General features: G+C 37.7%; 1 protein-coding gene across 5 annotated transcripts; it reads right to left on the bottom strand.

The window, feature by feature from the left end:
- Positions 1 to 616: 616 nt before the first annotated feature.
- On the bottom strand, positions 617 to 1,845 carry LOC103099032 (keratin-associated protein 4-4-like). Of its 5 annotated transcripts, none has more exons than XM_056816767.1 (2): positions 1,496 to 1,845; positions 617 to 1,327 (listed from the first exon to the last, which is right to left on the bottom strand). In XM_056816767.1, exons 1-2 carry the CDS (start codon positions 1,804 to 1,806, stop codon positions 1,201 to 1,203), a joined length of 438 nt encoding a protein of 145 aa, XP_056672745.1. In that variant the 5' UTR covers positions 1,807 to 1,845; the 3' UTR covers positions 617 to 1,200. The 5 variants fall into 5 exon arrangements, with proteins under 5 accessions (XP_056672745.1, XP_056672744.1, XP_056672743.1 ...); XM_056816766.1 differs by having other exon boundaries at positions 617 to 1,588; positions 1,652 to 1,845; XM_056816765.1 differs by having other exon boundaries at positions 617 to 1,605; positions 1,654 to 1,845.
- Positions 1,846 to 15,022: the final 13,177 nt, after the last annotated feature.

Genomic DNA, 15,022 nt, shown 5'->3' with positions numbered 1-15,022 from the left:
CAAAATAGATTTTATAACCAAGTGGTAGACATTGACTTGGCCCATGTCCTCCTTATAATGGGTGATAAGCATGGTAAAGAACCTTAAGCCCGTGTCATATGAGGACAGACTGAAAGAAATGGAGTGTTTGTCTGAGAGTTAAGAAGACTCCGGTGGCATATAAAAATTGTCTTCAAGTATTTAAAGTGATGTCACAGGAGGCAGCTAGGTGACTCAATGAATGAAGAGCCAGGGATAAAGAGGGGAGGTCCTGGGTTCAGATCTGTCCTCTGACACTCCCTAGATGGGTGACCCTGGGCAAGTAAGTCACTTAACTTCAATTGCCCAACCCTTACCACTCTTCTGCCTTGGAACCAATACAAAAGATTGATTCTTTTAAAAAATGTATTGATTCTAAGATGTAAGGTCAGCACTTAAAAATGCATAAATAAAGTGATTACCTGTGGAAGATCGACATTTTCTATTTGAACCCAAATGGTAGAACCAAGAGCCATAGAAAGAAGTTGCAAAGAGGAAAACTTAGATTTCATGTTGGGGAAATTATCCCCCAAACCAGAGATGTCCCAAAGAAGAAGGGGATGCCTGAATTACTCCTTTTGAGATATGTTTAAACAGAGGCACTATGTGGGTGCTGAGGATCCATTGAAATATGAAGTCCTGTGATCATGCGATCCTATGAATTACCCAAATACTAAGAAAAATATAAAATAAGAAATAATTAGTGAAGTCAATTTGCTTTGTTGTTTGTTTATTGTCAGGAAACATGAGTCTTATTTGGACTGCCAGACATGATAACAATAAAAAATCAGTCTAATAGGGAATCCAAGAAGGAAAAATCTTTGGAATCTCAGCACTAAAATCTTGGGGTGAGATAAAGTATGGCACTTAGTTTTCTCCTCAAACTGCAGAGTTTCCTGATTGAAGAAAACCAAGAAGATTGGAGCATTAGGGCAGAGTTTGACAAGATGGACTTAAAAATTAGGTTCAAGGTTGTCATCACGAAAGAGGAAAAGACTAACAGTGAGGTGAAGAAGGAATTTCATTAGAGAGCCACTGTAGGAGGTTTCTAAATTAGTCTCTTAAGGATTACCTTATAATTGTCTGACTGAACAAACTCTATTCATACTGAGTGATATAAGTAAGGGAACTGATACCTCCCAGGAATAAGGATGGTAAGAATTCATACACAGGTCCATACATTTAACAGCAAGAGGACCCACAACAGACTGGGCGGCAGCAAGTGGTTCTGCAGCAGGTGGTCTGGCAGCAGGTGGGGCGGCAGCAAGGCTGGCAGCAGCTGGACACACAGCAGCTGGGGCGGCAGCAACTAGACTGACAGCAGGAAGGGCGGCAGCAAGTTGGTTGGCAGCACACAGACTGGCAGCAACTTGGTCTGCAGCAGGTTGGGCGGCAGCAGCAGCTGGGGCGGCAGCAAGGCTGGCAGCAGCTGGACACACAGCAGCTGGGGCGGCAGCAGGGCTGGCAGCAGCTGGACCCACAGCAGCTGGGGCGGCAGCAAGGCTGGCAGCAGCTGGACACACAGCAGCTGGGGCGGCAGCAGGGCTGGCAGCAGCTGGACCCACAGCAGCTGGGGCGGCAGCAGGGCTGGCAGCAGCTGGACACACAGCAGCTGGGGCGGTAGCAGGTAGACACAATGCAGGTGGGCCTATAACAGTTGGTCCTGCAGCAGGTGCTCTGGCAGCAGGCTGGCCTAAGGCAGCAGGCAGGGCGGCAGCAGCAGGGAGCACAGCAGCCAGAGCCACAGCTCAGGCCAGAGCAGGTGGAGCCACAACAGGAGCTGACCATGGTGTTGCTGGGTTAGGTTTCTGGGTTGGTTTCCAAGTGAGTGAGTGACTTGAGTTTGAAAGTCTTCTGGCCCTTTGAGCCTCTTATATACTATTTCTGAGCAACAATCATCATTGTTAGCAGCTTATTTCCTTGTTATTGTTTAGCAAGATGGGGAAAGGATGACCCTTCAATTACATAATTTGTCTTGATGATGGAAAAGATGTTATTTCCCTAATGCTTTAGGATTCCTCCAATTTGCTATATATGTCACTAAATTCACACCCTTGGAAGCCATATCCAACCCCAACCTGTGCCTCAACAAGACTTTCTTCTACAACATACATACAACAATATACACAAATATACAGGGCAAACTTTCCTAGTAAATCCTGCTTTACTTTTCATTTATTCATGGAACTTTATTTACTATTTTCTTCAGCTTCTAGTAATATCGTGAGAGAGAAACTCAAAGCTCTTAATATTACTCTCTGCTGCCTATGTATCACGAGTCATAACTCGTGAGAGTAAGAAAATATGCCTGGTAAGTGGCCTGCTGATTAGTAAAGTAAAATGAATCTAGAAACAGGTAAAAACCTAGGTTGGCTCCAAACACACATAGGTTTTACCAAGCAATCCTTTGTGACTTACTAGTGATAATAGATAATTATATTTATGTATATATATATATATATACATATATATAATTATACCTTAATAATAATATATAATTATACCTTAGTTGAGATATTGATATTGATTTTAGAAGCAATTAAATCTATACACAGTCTCCTTTATTGACTAAAAAAAATCTCTACTTTTCTATTTCATCCACCTCTGCTGTCCTGTCTCATCAAAATGAGCACGTTTATTAAAAATGAAAATTAATCTGGACACTTATTACCAGATTTATAAGCATTATAGGTAAAGAGAGAGAAATAGATAAAGGGAGAGAGATAGGTCTCAGTCTTTTAATTTTAGAGATAGAACTGATTCTCCATTTAGCTGGCTTAGCCTGAGGCTTGCTAGATATTACCAGATAAGATAGAGTAGAGAGAACCCCTGCAGAGGCCATTCATTCAAAGTCAAAAAGAAGAAGATCTATCTCCTTTCAGAGCTCACTTTTCAAACTCCACTTGCTCCTCCCTTCATGGCGACATTGTGCTGGCTTTGGCACATTCTCACTCAGGATGCTCACGCTGAGGATGGCTGTGCAGAGACACAGCATCAGGGCATCAGACACGTGACTCTGTGACATGGATAGCACATCACCGCTGGGGTGCTTGGGATAAAAGCTAGAGTGGAGGTCCCCTAAATATTTACCTTCACATGTTTCTTGTTGCTTTCCCAGTTTCAAAGTTTCTCCCTCTGCATACACCGACTGCTGCCAAGGCAATAATCTGAACGCACATATCTGACTGGCCAAGAATCTTCAGTGCCTCCCAATTACCTCTAATGTAAAATATGAACTCCTATCACTGACAGTGAAAATTCCTTCAAAGTCTGAATCCAACTTGTCTTTCCACACTGACACCACATCAAATCTCCTCATGTAGCCAACATTCCATCCAAATTGGACGGCTTTATTTTCCCCATACATGATAGTCAATCTTCTCCCTCTGTGACTAGGTACAGACTACAAAACCCTCCTGGTATGCCTGGGTGCTCTCCCTGCTTATTTATGGCTCACAAAATCTTTAGTTTTCTTCATCATCAAAGTCAGCTACCATTTTCTACAGAAGACTTTTCTTGATCTGTCCAAAGGTTAACAAAATTGTTAAATAATTTATGTATTAGCTAGGTTAATTTTGAGTTAAAGTATATCAGAAACTGTCATGGTAGAGCCACTTTTACTATCAGTCAGTTTAGGCTCATCACACAGATAGCATTGTGCCTCTTACTGCATTGGAACCAAAGGAAAGTGAGTTTAAATATTAAATCACCTTTCTGTGGAAGTAAAAAATATTATAAGATATTGTATATTTCTCAACTGATTCATCTTGTTTTTCAAAACTATTTCTGCAATTAATAAACTGAAATAAATCTAAAACAGTTATAGTTGATTACTTGAATTTTCAACAATTAAAATTAACATTAATTTTCTTCAACTTATTAACAACCATTTTGAATGAATTTATATCCCCTAGTAAGGTCATCTAGGTGTAGATAGAGTAGTAGATAGAATTTCTGGTCTGGAGTTAGTAAGCCTCATCTTCCTGAGTTTAAATCTGGCCACAGACACATTTGCTTTGTGATTCTGGACAAGATGTTTAAACGATTTGCCTCAGTTTCCTCATCTATTAAAGCAACTGGAGAAGGACATGGCAAATAATTCCAGTATCTTTACCAAGAAAACCTGAAGTGGGTCAGACATTCCTGAAAAATTTCTGAACAAGGGATATATAACTATTCGAAGAAAAAAATCTAGATTTCTGAGTCATATGACAAACAAAATGGAAGCTTTGTCATTTTCTTCAGCTCAAAACAAAAAGAACTCTGGGGGTACCTGGGTAGTTCAGTGGATTGAAAGCCAGGCACAGAGATGGGAAGTCCCAGGTTCAAATCTGGCCTCAGACACTTCCTAGCTGGGTGACCTTGGGCAAGTCACTTAGCCCCAATTGCATAGCCCTCACCACTCTTCTGCTTTGGAACCAATACATAGTATTGATTCTAAGGAGAAAGGTAAGAGTTTTTAAAAAAAGAACTCTAAAAAAGGAAGCTATGCATGGAAAGTACTATAATGAGAACTGAAATCAAAAGGACAAGAAAGCTAGAAGCTCTGCAAAGGCAATATCTTGTTAACTAAAAATGTACAATGTTAAAGCATAGCATTCTCACTCAGGACCCCTTCCCCACTAGGCTCCAAATTCTAGCAGGATGAGTAAACTGACACATAAACTTGTCTTTTAGACTCACTGATAGATTTCCTTCCTTTTGATGTGTCTCTGTCACCCATGCACTTCACCCCTTAATCCTATTTCAACAAGAAGCAGGCATCAATTTAATTGATCTACATGTGGAAGGCAGCAAGATTTTGAAATGAAGTTAGTGGGGGAAGGGGGGCTTTTTCATTTGTTTGTTTGGTTTTGCTGCCTATGGCAAAACTCCAAAGTTATGGAAGCTTTTGTCTAGGATTCTCATCTCTCTTTCCCTGATCCAGGAAAAAAAGTGCAAGTTGTGATTCAGCCTTGCTACAAACTGAACTATATCAGTCCTGATGGAAAGGGCACTGTAATACAACAGAGGTGGGGGTCAGTCTTGTGTCCCCATAAGATACCTGAGGCAGTTACTGAACAGGAAAAAAGGAAATTCTGGCATTAGAGTGGAGGATGAAACAGAGGTAAATTTCAAGCATGGGAAAATATCTCCTAGTATCATCAGAGAAAAAAAATTTTAAAGCACAACTGAACTCCTCTAACTCCAATATTCAGAAGCTACTTTCTGTGTGCTTAGAATCCAAAGAAAGCCAAGCTGATAGTCTTATATACTAATCACACAGTAATAGCTAATCAGATAAGCAAAGGCAAAATCATGTATCTCTACTATCCTGCTGCAGTTGTAGCTTATCTGCAGTTGTAGTGAAAGAGTAAACTTGTGGTTAAGAGAGGTTGCCAGTAAATTACAAAAAAAAAAAGGTGACTCCAGAAGAATGCGAATAAAAGACATTTTCCTGGGTTCCTACATTATCTCCTTCTAGGCTTCAATTCAATGACCTCTTGAGATGGGATAGGAGGCTCACAGTTGAATGAATAAATGAATGAAAAAGGGTAAGAAAATGTTTTCTCAATTATTTCTTTATTCTTCCTCCAACATCTGTTCTGTTCTGAGGCATGAATACAAACCATTATGGTACATCATCACAGTTATAAAATCCTCACAGTTAAGCTCCATCACTTTAAATGGAAGGTCTTTTGGAGAGATTTCCCATCAAACAAATAAGCCCATCAAACAAACTTCTTCTTTCCTTTATGCTTCTCTTCCAAGAATAGACAATGATGGTGGTGGTTAAAGGATAACTGGTTTTTCAATTTTTGTTAAACTTAGATTTTGTATTAAAAAGTTCAATGTAAGGAACTAAATATTTGAGAAGTAGAGGACTGCCAAAGTGACATAATAAGTAAATTAGAGGATCAAGGAAGAAATTACCTTCAAACCCATGGATAGGGACAAGTTTATGACCAAACAAAGGATAGAAAACTTCATATAAGTTAAAACTGACCATTTAAGTTTTTTAAAAAATTCGCATAAATAACATCAATAATATCCAGTTAAATTAGCAAATAGATGGAAATGTACTTACTTACACAGCAAACTTAATTGATAAACTTATTCCCAAGATACATGAGGAGTCAAATCAAATTTATAAAAGAGTATAGTATATAATTGTAGAGACATTACTCAATTTATATGTCTCAAAGAATACAAAGAGGCATTTTTCAGAAAATGATATCTCACTTATCAATACTCAAATGAAAATTGCTTTGAATAACTCATAATTACAGGTATTTCAAATAAAGCAATTCTGACATTTATCTCACATGCTTTAGATAACAGAGTAGACAAAAAATGAAAATTCTACATTTTGGAGTAGCTGCAAAAAAAAAAAAATAGGCATATTAATGCCCTGTTGAAGCAATGAACTGAGCTAACCATTTTTGGAAAGCAATTTGGAATTTGCCCCAACAGTTATTAACTATGCATATACTTTGACACAATGATACCACAACTAGGTTCCAAAGAGATGATGGAGGAACATTTGCTCAAAAATATGTATAATAGTACTTTTTTTTAGTGCCAAAGAACTTGTAACTAAGGGGATGCCCATTAATTAGAGATGACCAAAGAAATCATAGAATATGAATTTTGTAGAATACTATTGTGCCATAAGGAATTATAAAAGTGATGTTTTCAGAGAATCTTAAGAGTCTTATAAGCAGAACCAGGTAAATTAGGCAGTAACAAAAACATTATATAGACACATAACTTTAAAATACTTAAGAACTCTGATTTAATGTAATTATCAATTATTATTCCAGAAGAGTGATGATGAAATTTTCTACCTACCTTCTGACAGAGATATGATGAATTTACAATGAAGAATAAGACATATCCTGTTTGAACATGGCTTATTACAGATTTTTTTTTATTTGACTATGTGTATTTGTAATAAGGATTTTGTTTTTGTTCTTCCAGTGGCTTATGGGTTGGAAAAAAAGAGAAAATATAGTTTTAAATTGAAAGAAATAAGTTAAATAAAATAGTAAAAACCAAGAACTAATATGTATGTGAGATATGATAATATGGGTTTCTTTGATCTTGTTAGTCCAGGCAAAAGATGAAGTAGGAAAAGATATGGAGATGATTTGTGTCCCTATCTCTCTGCTGGCTGCTGGCTTCCTCCTACTCAAAGCTTCACATGTCTTATACAGTGGAAATGAACATATTCAAAATTTTGCTTCCTTCAGAAGTAGCAAAGTGATATATTCAAATTAGAAAAAGAGTCACCCTTTAAAAGGTAAAAATTTGGTCAGAATAGGGAATAGCCTTAAATTGGCATTGAAACATCAGGATTCATTTTCAAATATAATTGACATTTTAAAATTGGAAAATTTAAAACACAGGAGAACATTATTGAGCTCTGTAATGGCAAAGTTCAATTAATATCAACAAAATTAAAATTTGCAAGCACTACTTTTTGTTTTCATTTTATAAGGGATTCTTCACACAATTTGAACACATTGCATACTTAATAGTAATAACCATTTGTATGGACACATATGAGTGAAGATTTACAGAGTTTGCTAGATGAATAATCAATTAAAAAAAGATGCTTATAAAAGTGTGGGATGATATGGGGGACAACATTAGATACTTCTTTATTACTATGACACACACCCTCCTTCTTGTATCAAAGATCTTTAAAAGGTATTTAATTTAAAAGAAGAAATTGACATTTTTCTTGGATATTAATAATATTTATGTAACATGTTATTTAATGCTAAACATTTTATGTTGCTATAAATATAATTTTATAATAAAAATGTTCTCTTTAAATATATAATTGGTAGGGTTTTTTAAAAAGCTAGATACTCAAAAAGTCAATTTATGTTTTTAAATTCATATTCAAAACTTGAAAGGTAAGCTAATTGCATTTATGAAAATGTTGGAACTATAGACAAAATATTTTTGATGTCTCCTAATCTAACTCTTTAGCTTTAATGAATACATAAAAATTATAAAATATTGAGGACTTTTTTGGTATATTATCTTTAGTGTATATTTGTTTCTTCATGTTATAAAATTAAATGTAATAGATTTCTAATTCTGTATAAATAAGACATATGTTTTACAAACTTGTGTATATTCTTTTATGAAAAGTGTGGGGAATGGCATGACAATTTTTTTTAGAAGTGGGGACATCATTACTGAAAATCAGATACCTCTCAGGGAACAGTACCAGGATTTGAATTCTGATTTGGTCTTTGATTATGAGTTAACGACTTTGATACTTATTTTAATATTTTCAGTATATATGAGGGAAAAAGAACTAAAAGAGTAGAATGAGGTGAAAGAAGAGAGATCAAAAGTGAAAGGCAAACATGCCTTCTCCCTCCAGTCCCTGAATCCTGAGAATTTTCTTTTACCTGAGACTCTGATAATGTGTCCAGCCCAGTAAGCTTCTCAGTGAATAATAGGCACCTAATGATACCCTTTTACCATAGGATGACACTTTTTTACTCATTGTTCTATTCTCTTATCTACTCATCAGCCAATATGTCCCAGCCTTCAATACCCAAGTACAGTTCTAAGTCACATAAACCTATTTCTCCCTCCAGTGTTTCATGTGCCTATAGAATACTCTGCCTACCAAATGTTAATGTTCTAATCAAGTTCTCTACCTGTTCATTTGATTCCAAGTAGCCTGGTCTACATGACTTTTACTGCCAGTTTCCTCTCCCAAATCATACTAAAAACAATAACAACTGAGTGCCTCTAGCATCGTGCTCAGTATTTATTCTTTACTCTAAAGTAGTGTAAATATGATGACATTGCAGAAGCATGAGAGTACTAATAACCCAGACAATCAGGAAACGTAGCAGATGTCACCTGAATTGAGCTTTAAAAGATGTTAGAGATCCTAAAATGTAGAGATGAGAAGTGAGTGAATTTTGGGAAGGAAATACACTCTCTGAGCAAAGATACAGAAATGAGAGGTGAGAAACTGAGTTTGGGTATAAACTAGTAAGTCAAATTGGCTAAACATAGCAGGTATCAGAGGTAAATATGAAAAATCTGGAAAGATAAACACAATACTGACCAGGAAGGGCAAGGAATTACAGACTAGGGAGTTTGTATTTTACCCTCAAAAATGTTAAGTTTATTGTATTCTAGGTTTAGAGTTTTGTTGTCGTTCAGTCATTTTAGTAATTTCTGACTCTCTGTGACCCCATTTGGAGTTTATTTCAGAAAAATAGTGGAGTGGCTTGCCATTTCCTTCCCTAGCTTATTTTACAGATGAGAAAACTGAGGCAAACAAGGTCACATGACTCATCCAGCCTCACACAATTTGTGTCTGATGACAAACTTGAACTGAGGAAGATGAGGTATCACTTTATTCACAGTTCCATGTAACTGTCCTTTGGAGTGGGGAGGAAATTTTAGAAGCCACTTGCTACTAAACTCTGATATTACAGATAAAGAAACTGAGGTTCAAAGAGGTTATGAAACTTTCCTATGTTTAAAAAGTTTGTGTCAAAGGCAGAATTTGTATGTAAATCTTCTTGCTACAAATTTGATCCTCAAACTACTGTGCCATATGCCATCTCTTTCATTTCTCTCCACTAGATACCAAAATCCAAAAAAACTCTTTAGGACCTACAAAGCTCTTCAAAATATGCCCTTTCCATGTCTCTTATATTTCCATTTTTATTTCATTCTTCTGCCAGTATAGACTTTCTGCCTAACCACATTCACATCATTATTGTCTCCCTACCATGACAGGCTTATCCTCAATTCTAAGTGCTTATTAATTCATTTGTTCCTGCCTGGAATCCCCTTCTACTTCTGTAGTCATATTAGTGGTAACAAATCTTCAGGTCCTAGACTACATTATATAGTCCTCATGGGACCATCTTTGTCTATTCTAGGCAACAATGACCTTTATCTCTTGGAACAACCATCCCCCCCATTATTCGTATCATTCATTATTTGTATCATATGAGTGTATGCCTAGAGTTGCAACTTAAGTCTTTCATGAGACCACAGACCAAGGACTGGTATAGCCTTAGACATCATCTGGATTCCTCATTCTATAGAAAAGGATGCTTGGGCCAAGGAAGATTAAGTGAAATGTAGAAAACGTGGTTAATAATTAGGATGAGTATGGATTAGAACTCAGGTCTCCTTTTCCCACATCAATTCTTAATTGATATCACTAATATATACTTTCATAAATAGGAATATCATATTTTCTTAACTAGACCACTTGGTTATAGAAAGCCAAACCATATCTGGTTCTTAATTTGTTTCTATCTGTCTTCCATGTAGCAAATAATCCATAATTGCTAACTAAACATTGAAAGAATTATTCAGAGTATAATTGGATAATTCATTGATGGGTTCTTCTATAAAGAATATTTCCTAATGCCTGAGGGCCTTTTATAAGGATCCTTATGAAGACACTCCAGTTCTATGCATAATTTCTGAAGGAAAAACTAGTTTTCTTTTTTACTGTTAAAAAATAATTAGTCTTGACTTCCGGTCAAGATGGCGGCTTAGAGAAAGATAGAGTTCAATCTCCGGAAAACCATTCCCGACCAATCTCAAACTATAAGCTCCTAAGGCGCCGAAATTCAAGACGATCAACAGCAAAGACCCTGGGAACCCTCCTCCTGGACCTGTACCCGGATCAAAAGGTACGGCCCCCCTCAAAAGCCAGAACCCATGATCACTCAGACCTAAGGGGTAGGAGCGCAGAGTCCAAGGCTCGGGGAAGCCGCGGCCCCGCCCCGCTCAGAAAGCAGGGTAGTCTGAAACAACAGCAACCCTCAGGGCCTTCTATCCGAGTCCCAGTGAAAGTCACTGCCCTCAGAGTTCTGGGAAGCCGCAGCCCATTCCCCGGGCTGAGAGCAGGGTCGAATCAACAGCAACCCTCAGGGCGGGCAAGACAGCCTCACCGGCTGGATCCTTCTATCGGAGTCCCAGTGAAAGTCACTGCCCTCGGAGCTCCCGGAAGCCGCGGCCCATTCCCCCACAGAGAGCAGGGTCTTCTGAAACAACAGCAACCCTCAGGGCCAACAAACCAGCCTCATGGCCAGCTATTCTGAAGGCAACTTCCAGGAAACAACCCGACCCCTGCAGGGAAGCAGATAGAGCCCGGGGAGAGTGTGGCCCCCTGATCCGAACCTTCCATTCCAGTTCCAGTGAAAGTCATTGCCCATACTCAATTTAACCCAGGGAAAGCTCATAGAACTGACAATCTGCCCAGGACTAAAGCCTCTGAACACCAGACAGAGATAAGAAAAGCTAATCCTCCCCATTCAGAGATGGCAAACTTCACAGAAGCACAAAAGCCCCAAAATCCCAAGAAAAATAAGAAGAAAGGGGCGACTTTGGACACATTCTATGGAACCAAAATACAAAATACAGAGGAGATAGAAGATGATATACAAGAAAATGCTCCAAAACCTTCCAAAGGAAATGGAAACTCTCCACAAACACATGAAGAATTTGAATCAAAAATGACCAAAAAGATGGAAGCCTTCTGGGAGGAAAAGTGGGAAATAATGCAAAAGAAATTCACGCATCTACAAAACCGGTGTGATGAAATTGAAAAGGAAAACCAGGCTTTAAAGGCCAGAATCAGGCAGCTGGAAGACAACGATCATGTAAAAGAGCAAGAATTAATAAAGCAAAGCCAAAATACCAAGAAATTAGAAGAGAACATAAAATATCTCACCAACAAGGTGACAGATCTGGAAAATAGAGGGAGAAGAGATAATTTAAGAATAATTGGACTTCCAGAAAAGCCAGAAATAAACTCCAAACTCGACATCGTGATACAAGATATAATCAAAGAAAATTGCCCAGAGATTCTAGAACAAGGGGGCAATACAGCCACTGACAGAGCTCACAGAACACCTTCTACACTAATCCCCCAAAAGACAGCTCCCAGGAATGTAATTGCCAAATTCCAAAGCTCCCAAACAAAAGAAAAAACCCTACAGGAAGCCAGAAAAAGACAATTTAGATATAAAAGAATGCCAATCAGGGTCACACAAGACCTTGCAAGTTCTACTCTGAATGATCGTAAGGCATGGAACATGATCTTCAGAAAGGCAAGAGAGCTGGGTCTTCAACCAAGAATCAGCTACCCAGCAAAACTGACTATATACTTCCAAGGGAAAGTATGGGCATTCAACAAAATAGAAGACTTCCAACTTTTTGCAAAGAAAAGACCAGAGCTCTGTGGAAAGTTTGATACCGAAAAACAAAGAGCAAGGAATACCTGAAAAGGGAAAGATTAAGGAAAGGGGAAAAATGTTATCTTCTTCTTTTACCCAAACTCTCTTCTATAAGGACTACATCTCTATCAATCTACGTATACTAACATGTGGGGAAAATGTAATGTATAAATAGGGGGTAAAGAAAAACCAAATAGAATAATCTTTTTCACACAAAGATTCACATGGGAAGGGGAGGGGAAGAAAACTCCTATAAGAAGGAGAGGAAGAGAGGGTTTTTTTTACTTAAACCTTAATCTCAGGGAAATCAACTCTGAGAGGGAAAAACAACCAGATCCATTGGGATCTTGAATTCTATCTTACCCAACAAGAGTAGGGAGAAGGGAAAACCAAGGGGGGGAGGGGGAGAGGGAAAACAAAAAGGGAGGGAAAGAGAGGGCGGAGGGGGAGGGAACAAAAAGGGAGGGACTAAAAAGGGAAACATCAAGGGAGGGGACAAGGGGGACTGATTCAAAGTAAATCACTCAACTAAAAGGTAGAGCCGAAGAAGAAAAGGTTAGAATTAGGGAAGGCAATCAAAATGCCAGGGAGTCCACAAATGACAATCATAACTTTGAACGTGAATGGGATGAACTCACCCATAAAACGTAGACGAATAGCAGAATGGATTAGAATCCAAAACCCTACCATATGTTGTCTTCAAGAAACACACATGAGGCAGGTAGACACCCACAAGGTCAGAATTAAAGGATGGAGTAAGATCTTCTGGGCCTCAACTGACAGAAAGAAGGCAGGAGTGGTAATCATGATATCTGATAAAGCCAAAGCAAAAATAGACCTGATCAAAAGGGATAGGGAAGGTAATTATATTTTGTTAAAAGGGACTCTAGACAATGAGGAAATATCACTAATCAACATGTATGCACCAAATAATATAGCACCCAAATTTCTAATGGAGAAACTAGGAGAATTGAAGGAAGAAATAGACAGTAAAACCATATTAGTGGGAAACTTGAACCAACCATTATCAAATTTAGATAAATCAAATCAAAAAATAAATAAGAAAGAGGTAAAAGAAGTGAATGAAGTCTTAGAAAAACTAGAATTGGGGGCAGCTGGGTAGCTCAGTGGATTGAGAGCCAGGCCTAGAGACGGGAGGTCCTAGGTTCAAATCCGGCCTCAGCCACTTCCTAGCTGTGTGACCCTGGGCAAGTCACTTGACCCCCATTGCCTACCCTTACCACTCTTCTGCCTTGGAGCCAATACACAGTATTGACTCCAAGACGGAAGGTAAGGGTTATAAAAAAAAAAGAAAAACTAGAATTAATAGACATATGGAGAAAACTAAATAGGGATATTTATTCTTCTTCTCAGCACCAGATGGCACATTCGCAAAGAATGACTATACATTAGGTCACAGAAACATTGCACACAAATGCAGAAAAGCAGAAATAATAAATGCAGCCTTCTCAGATCACAAGGCAATAAAAATAATGATTAGTAATGGTACATGGAAAACCAAATCTAAAACCAATTGGAAATTAAACAATTTGATACTCCAAAACCGTTTAGTTAAAGAAGAAATCATAGAAACAATTAATAATTTCATCGAGGAAAATGACAATGGCGAGACATCCTTTCAAACCTTTTGGGATGCAGCCAAAGCGGTAATCACAAATAAATTCATATCCCTGTATGCTTATATTAACAAACTAGGGAGAGCAGAGATCAATCAATTGGAAATGCAAATGAAAAAACTCGAAAGCGATCAAATTAAAGCCCCCGAGCAGAAAACCAAACTAGAAATCCTAAAAATTAAGGGAGAAATTAATAAAATCGAAAGTGATAGAACTATTGATTTAATAAATAAGACAAGAAGCTGGTACTTTGAAAAAACAAACAAAATAGACAAAGTACTGGTCAATCTAATTAAAAAAAGGAAGGAAGAAAAGCAAATTAACAGCATTAAAGATGAAAAGGGGGAAGGCACCTCCGATGAAGAGGAAATTAAGGCAATCATTAGAAATTACTTTGCCCAATTATATGGCGATAAATACACCAATTTAGGTGATATGGATGAATATATACAAAAATACAAACTGCCTAGACTAACAGAAAAGGAAATAGAATTCTTAAATAATCCCATATCAGAAATTGAAATCCAACAAGCCATCAAAGAACTTCCTAAGAAAAAATCCGCAGGGCCTGATGGATTCACCAGTGAATTCTATCAAACATTCAGAGAACAGTTAATCCCAATTCTATACAAACTATTTGACATAATAAGCAAAGAGGGAGTTCTACCAAACTCCTTTTACGACACAAACATGGTACTGATTCCAAAACCAGGCAGGTCAAAAACAGAGAAAGAAAACTATAGGCCAATCTCCCTAATGAATATAGATGCAAAAATCTTAAATAGGATACTAGCAAAAAGACTCCAGCAAGTGATCAGAAGGATCATTCACCATGATCAAGTAGGATTTATACCAGGGATACAGGGCTGGTTCAATATTAGGAAAACCATCCACATAATTGACCACATCAACAAGCAAACCAGCAAGAACCACATGATTATCTCAATAGACGCAGAAAAAGCATTTGATAAAATACAACACCCATTCCTATTAAAAACACCAGAAAGCATAGGAATAGAAGGGTCATTCCTAAAAATAATAAACAGTATATAACTAAAACCATCAGCTAATATCATCTGCAATGGGGATAAACTAGATGCATTCCCAATAAGATCAGGAGTGAAACAAGGATGGCCA

Source organism: Monodelphis domestica, chromosome 2, assembly GCF_027887165.1.
Source record: "Monodelphis domestica isolate mMonDom1 chromosome 2, mMonDom1.pri, whole genome shotgun sequence".
NCBI lineage: Eukaryota > Metazoa > Chordata > Mammalia > Didelphimorphia > Didelphidae > Monodelphis > Monodelphis domestica.
Note: the sequence above shows the minus strand (reverse complement) of the source record. Positions and strands in the feature narration are given on the sequence as shown.

Bases quoted from the DNA above. Each gene is read 5' to 3' on its own strand.
- LOC103099032 (XM_056816763.1), bottom strand. From the start codon at position 1,806: ATGGTCAGCTCCTGTTGTGGCTCCACCTGCTCTGGCCTGAGCTGTGGC.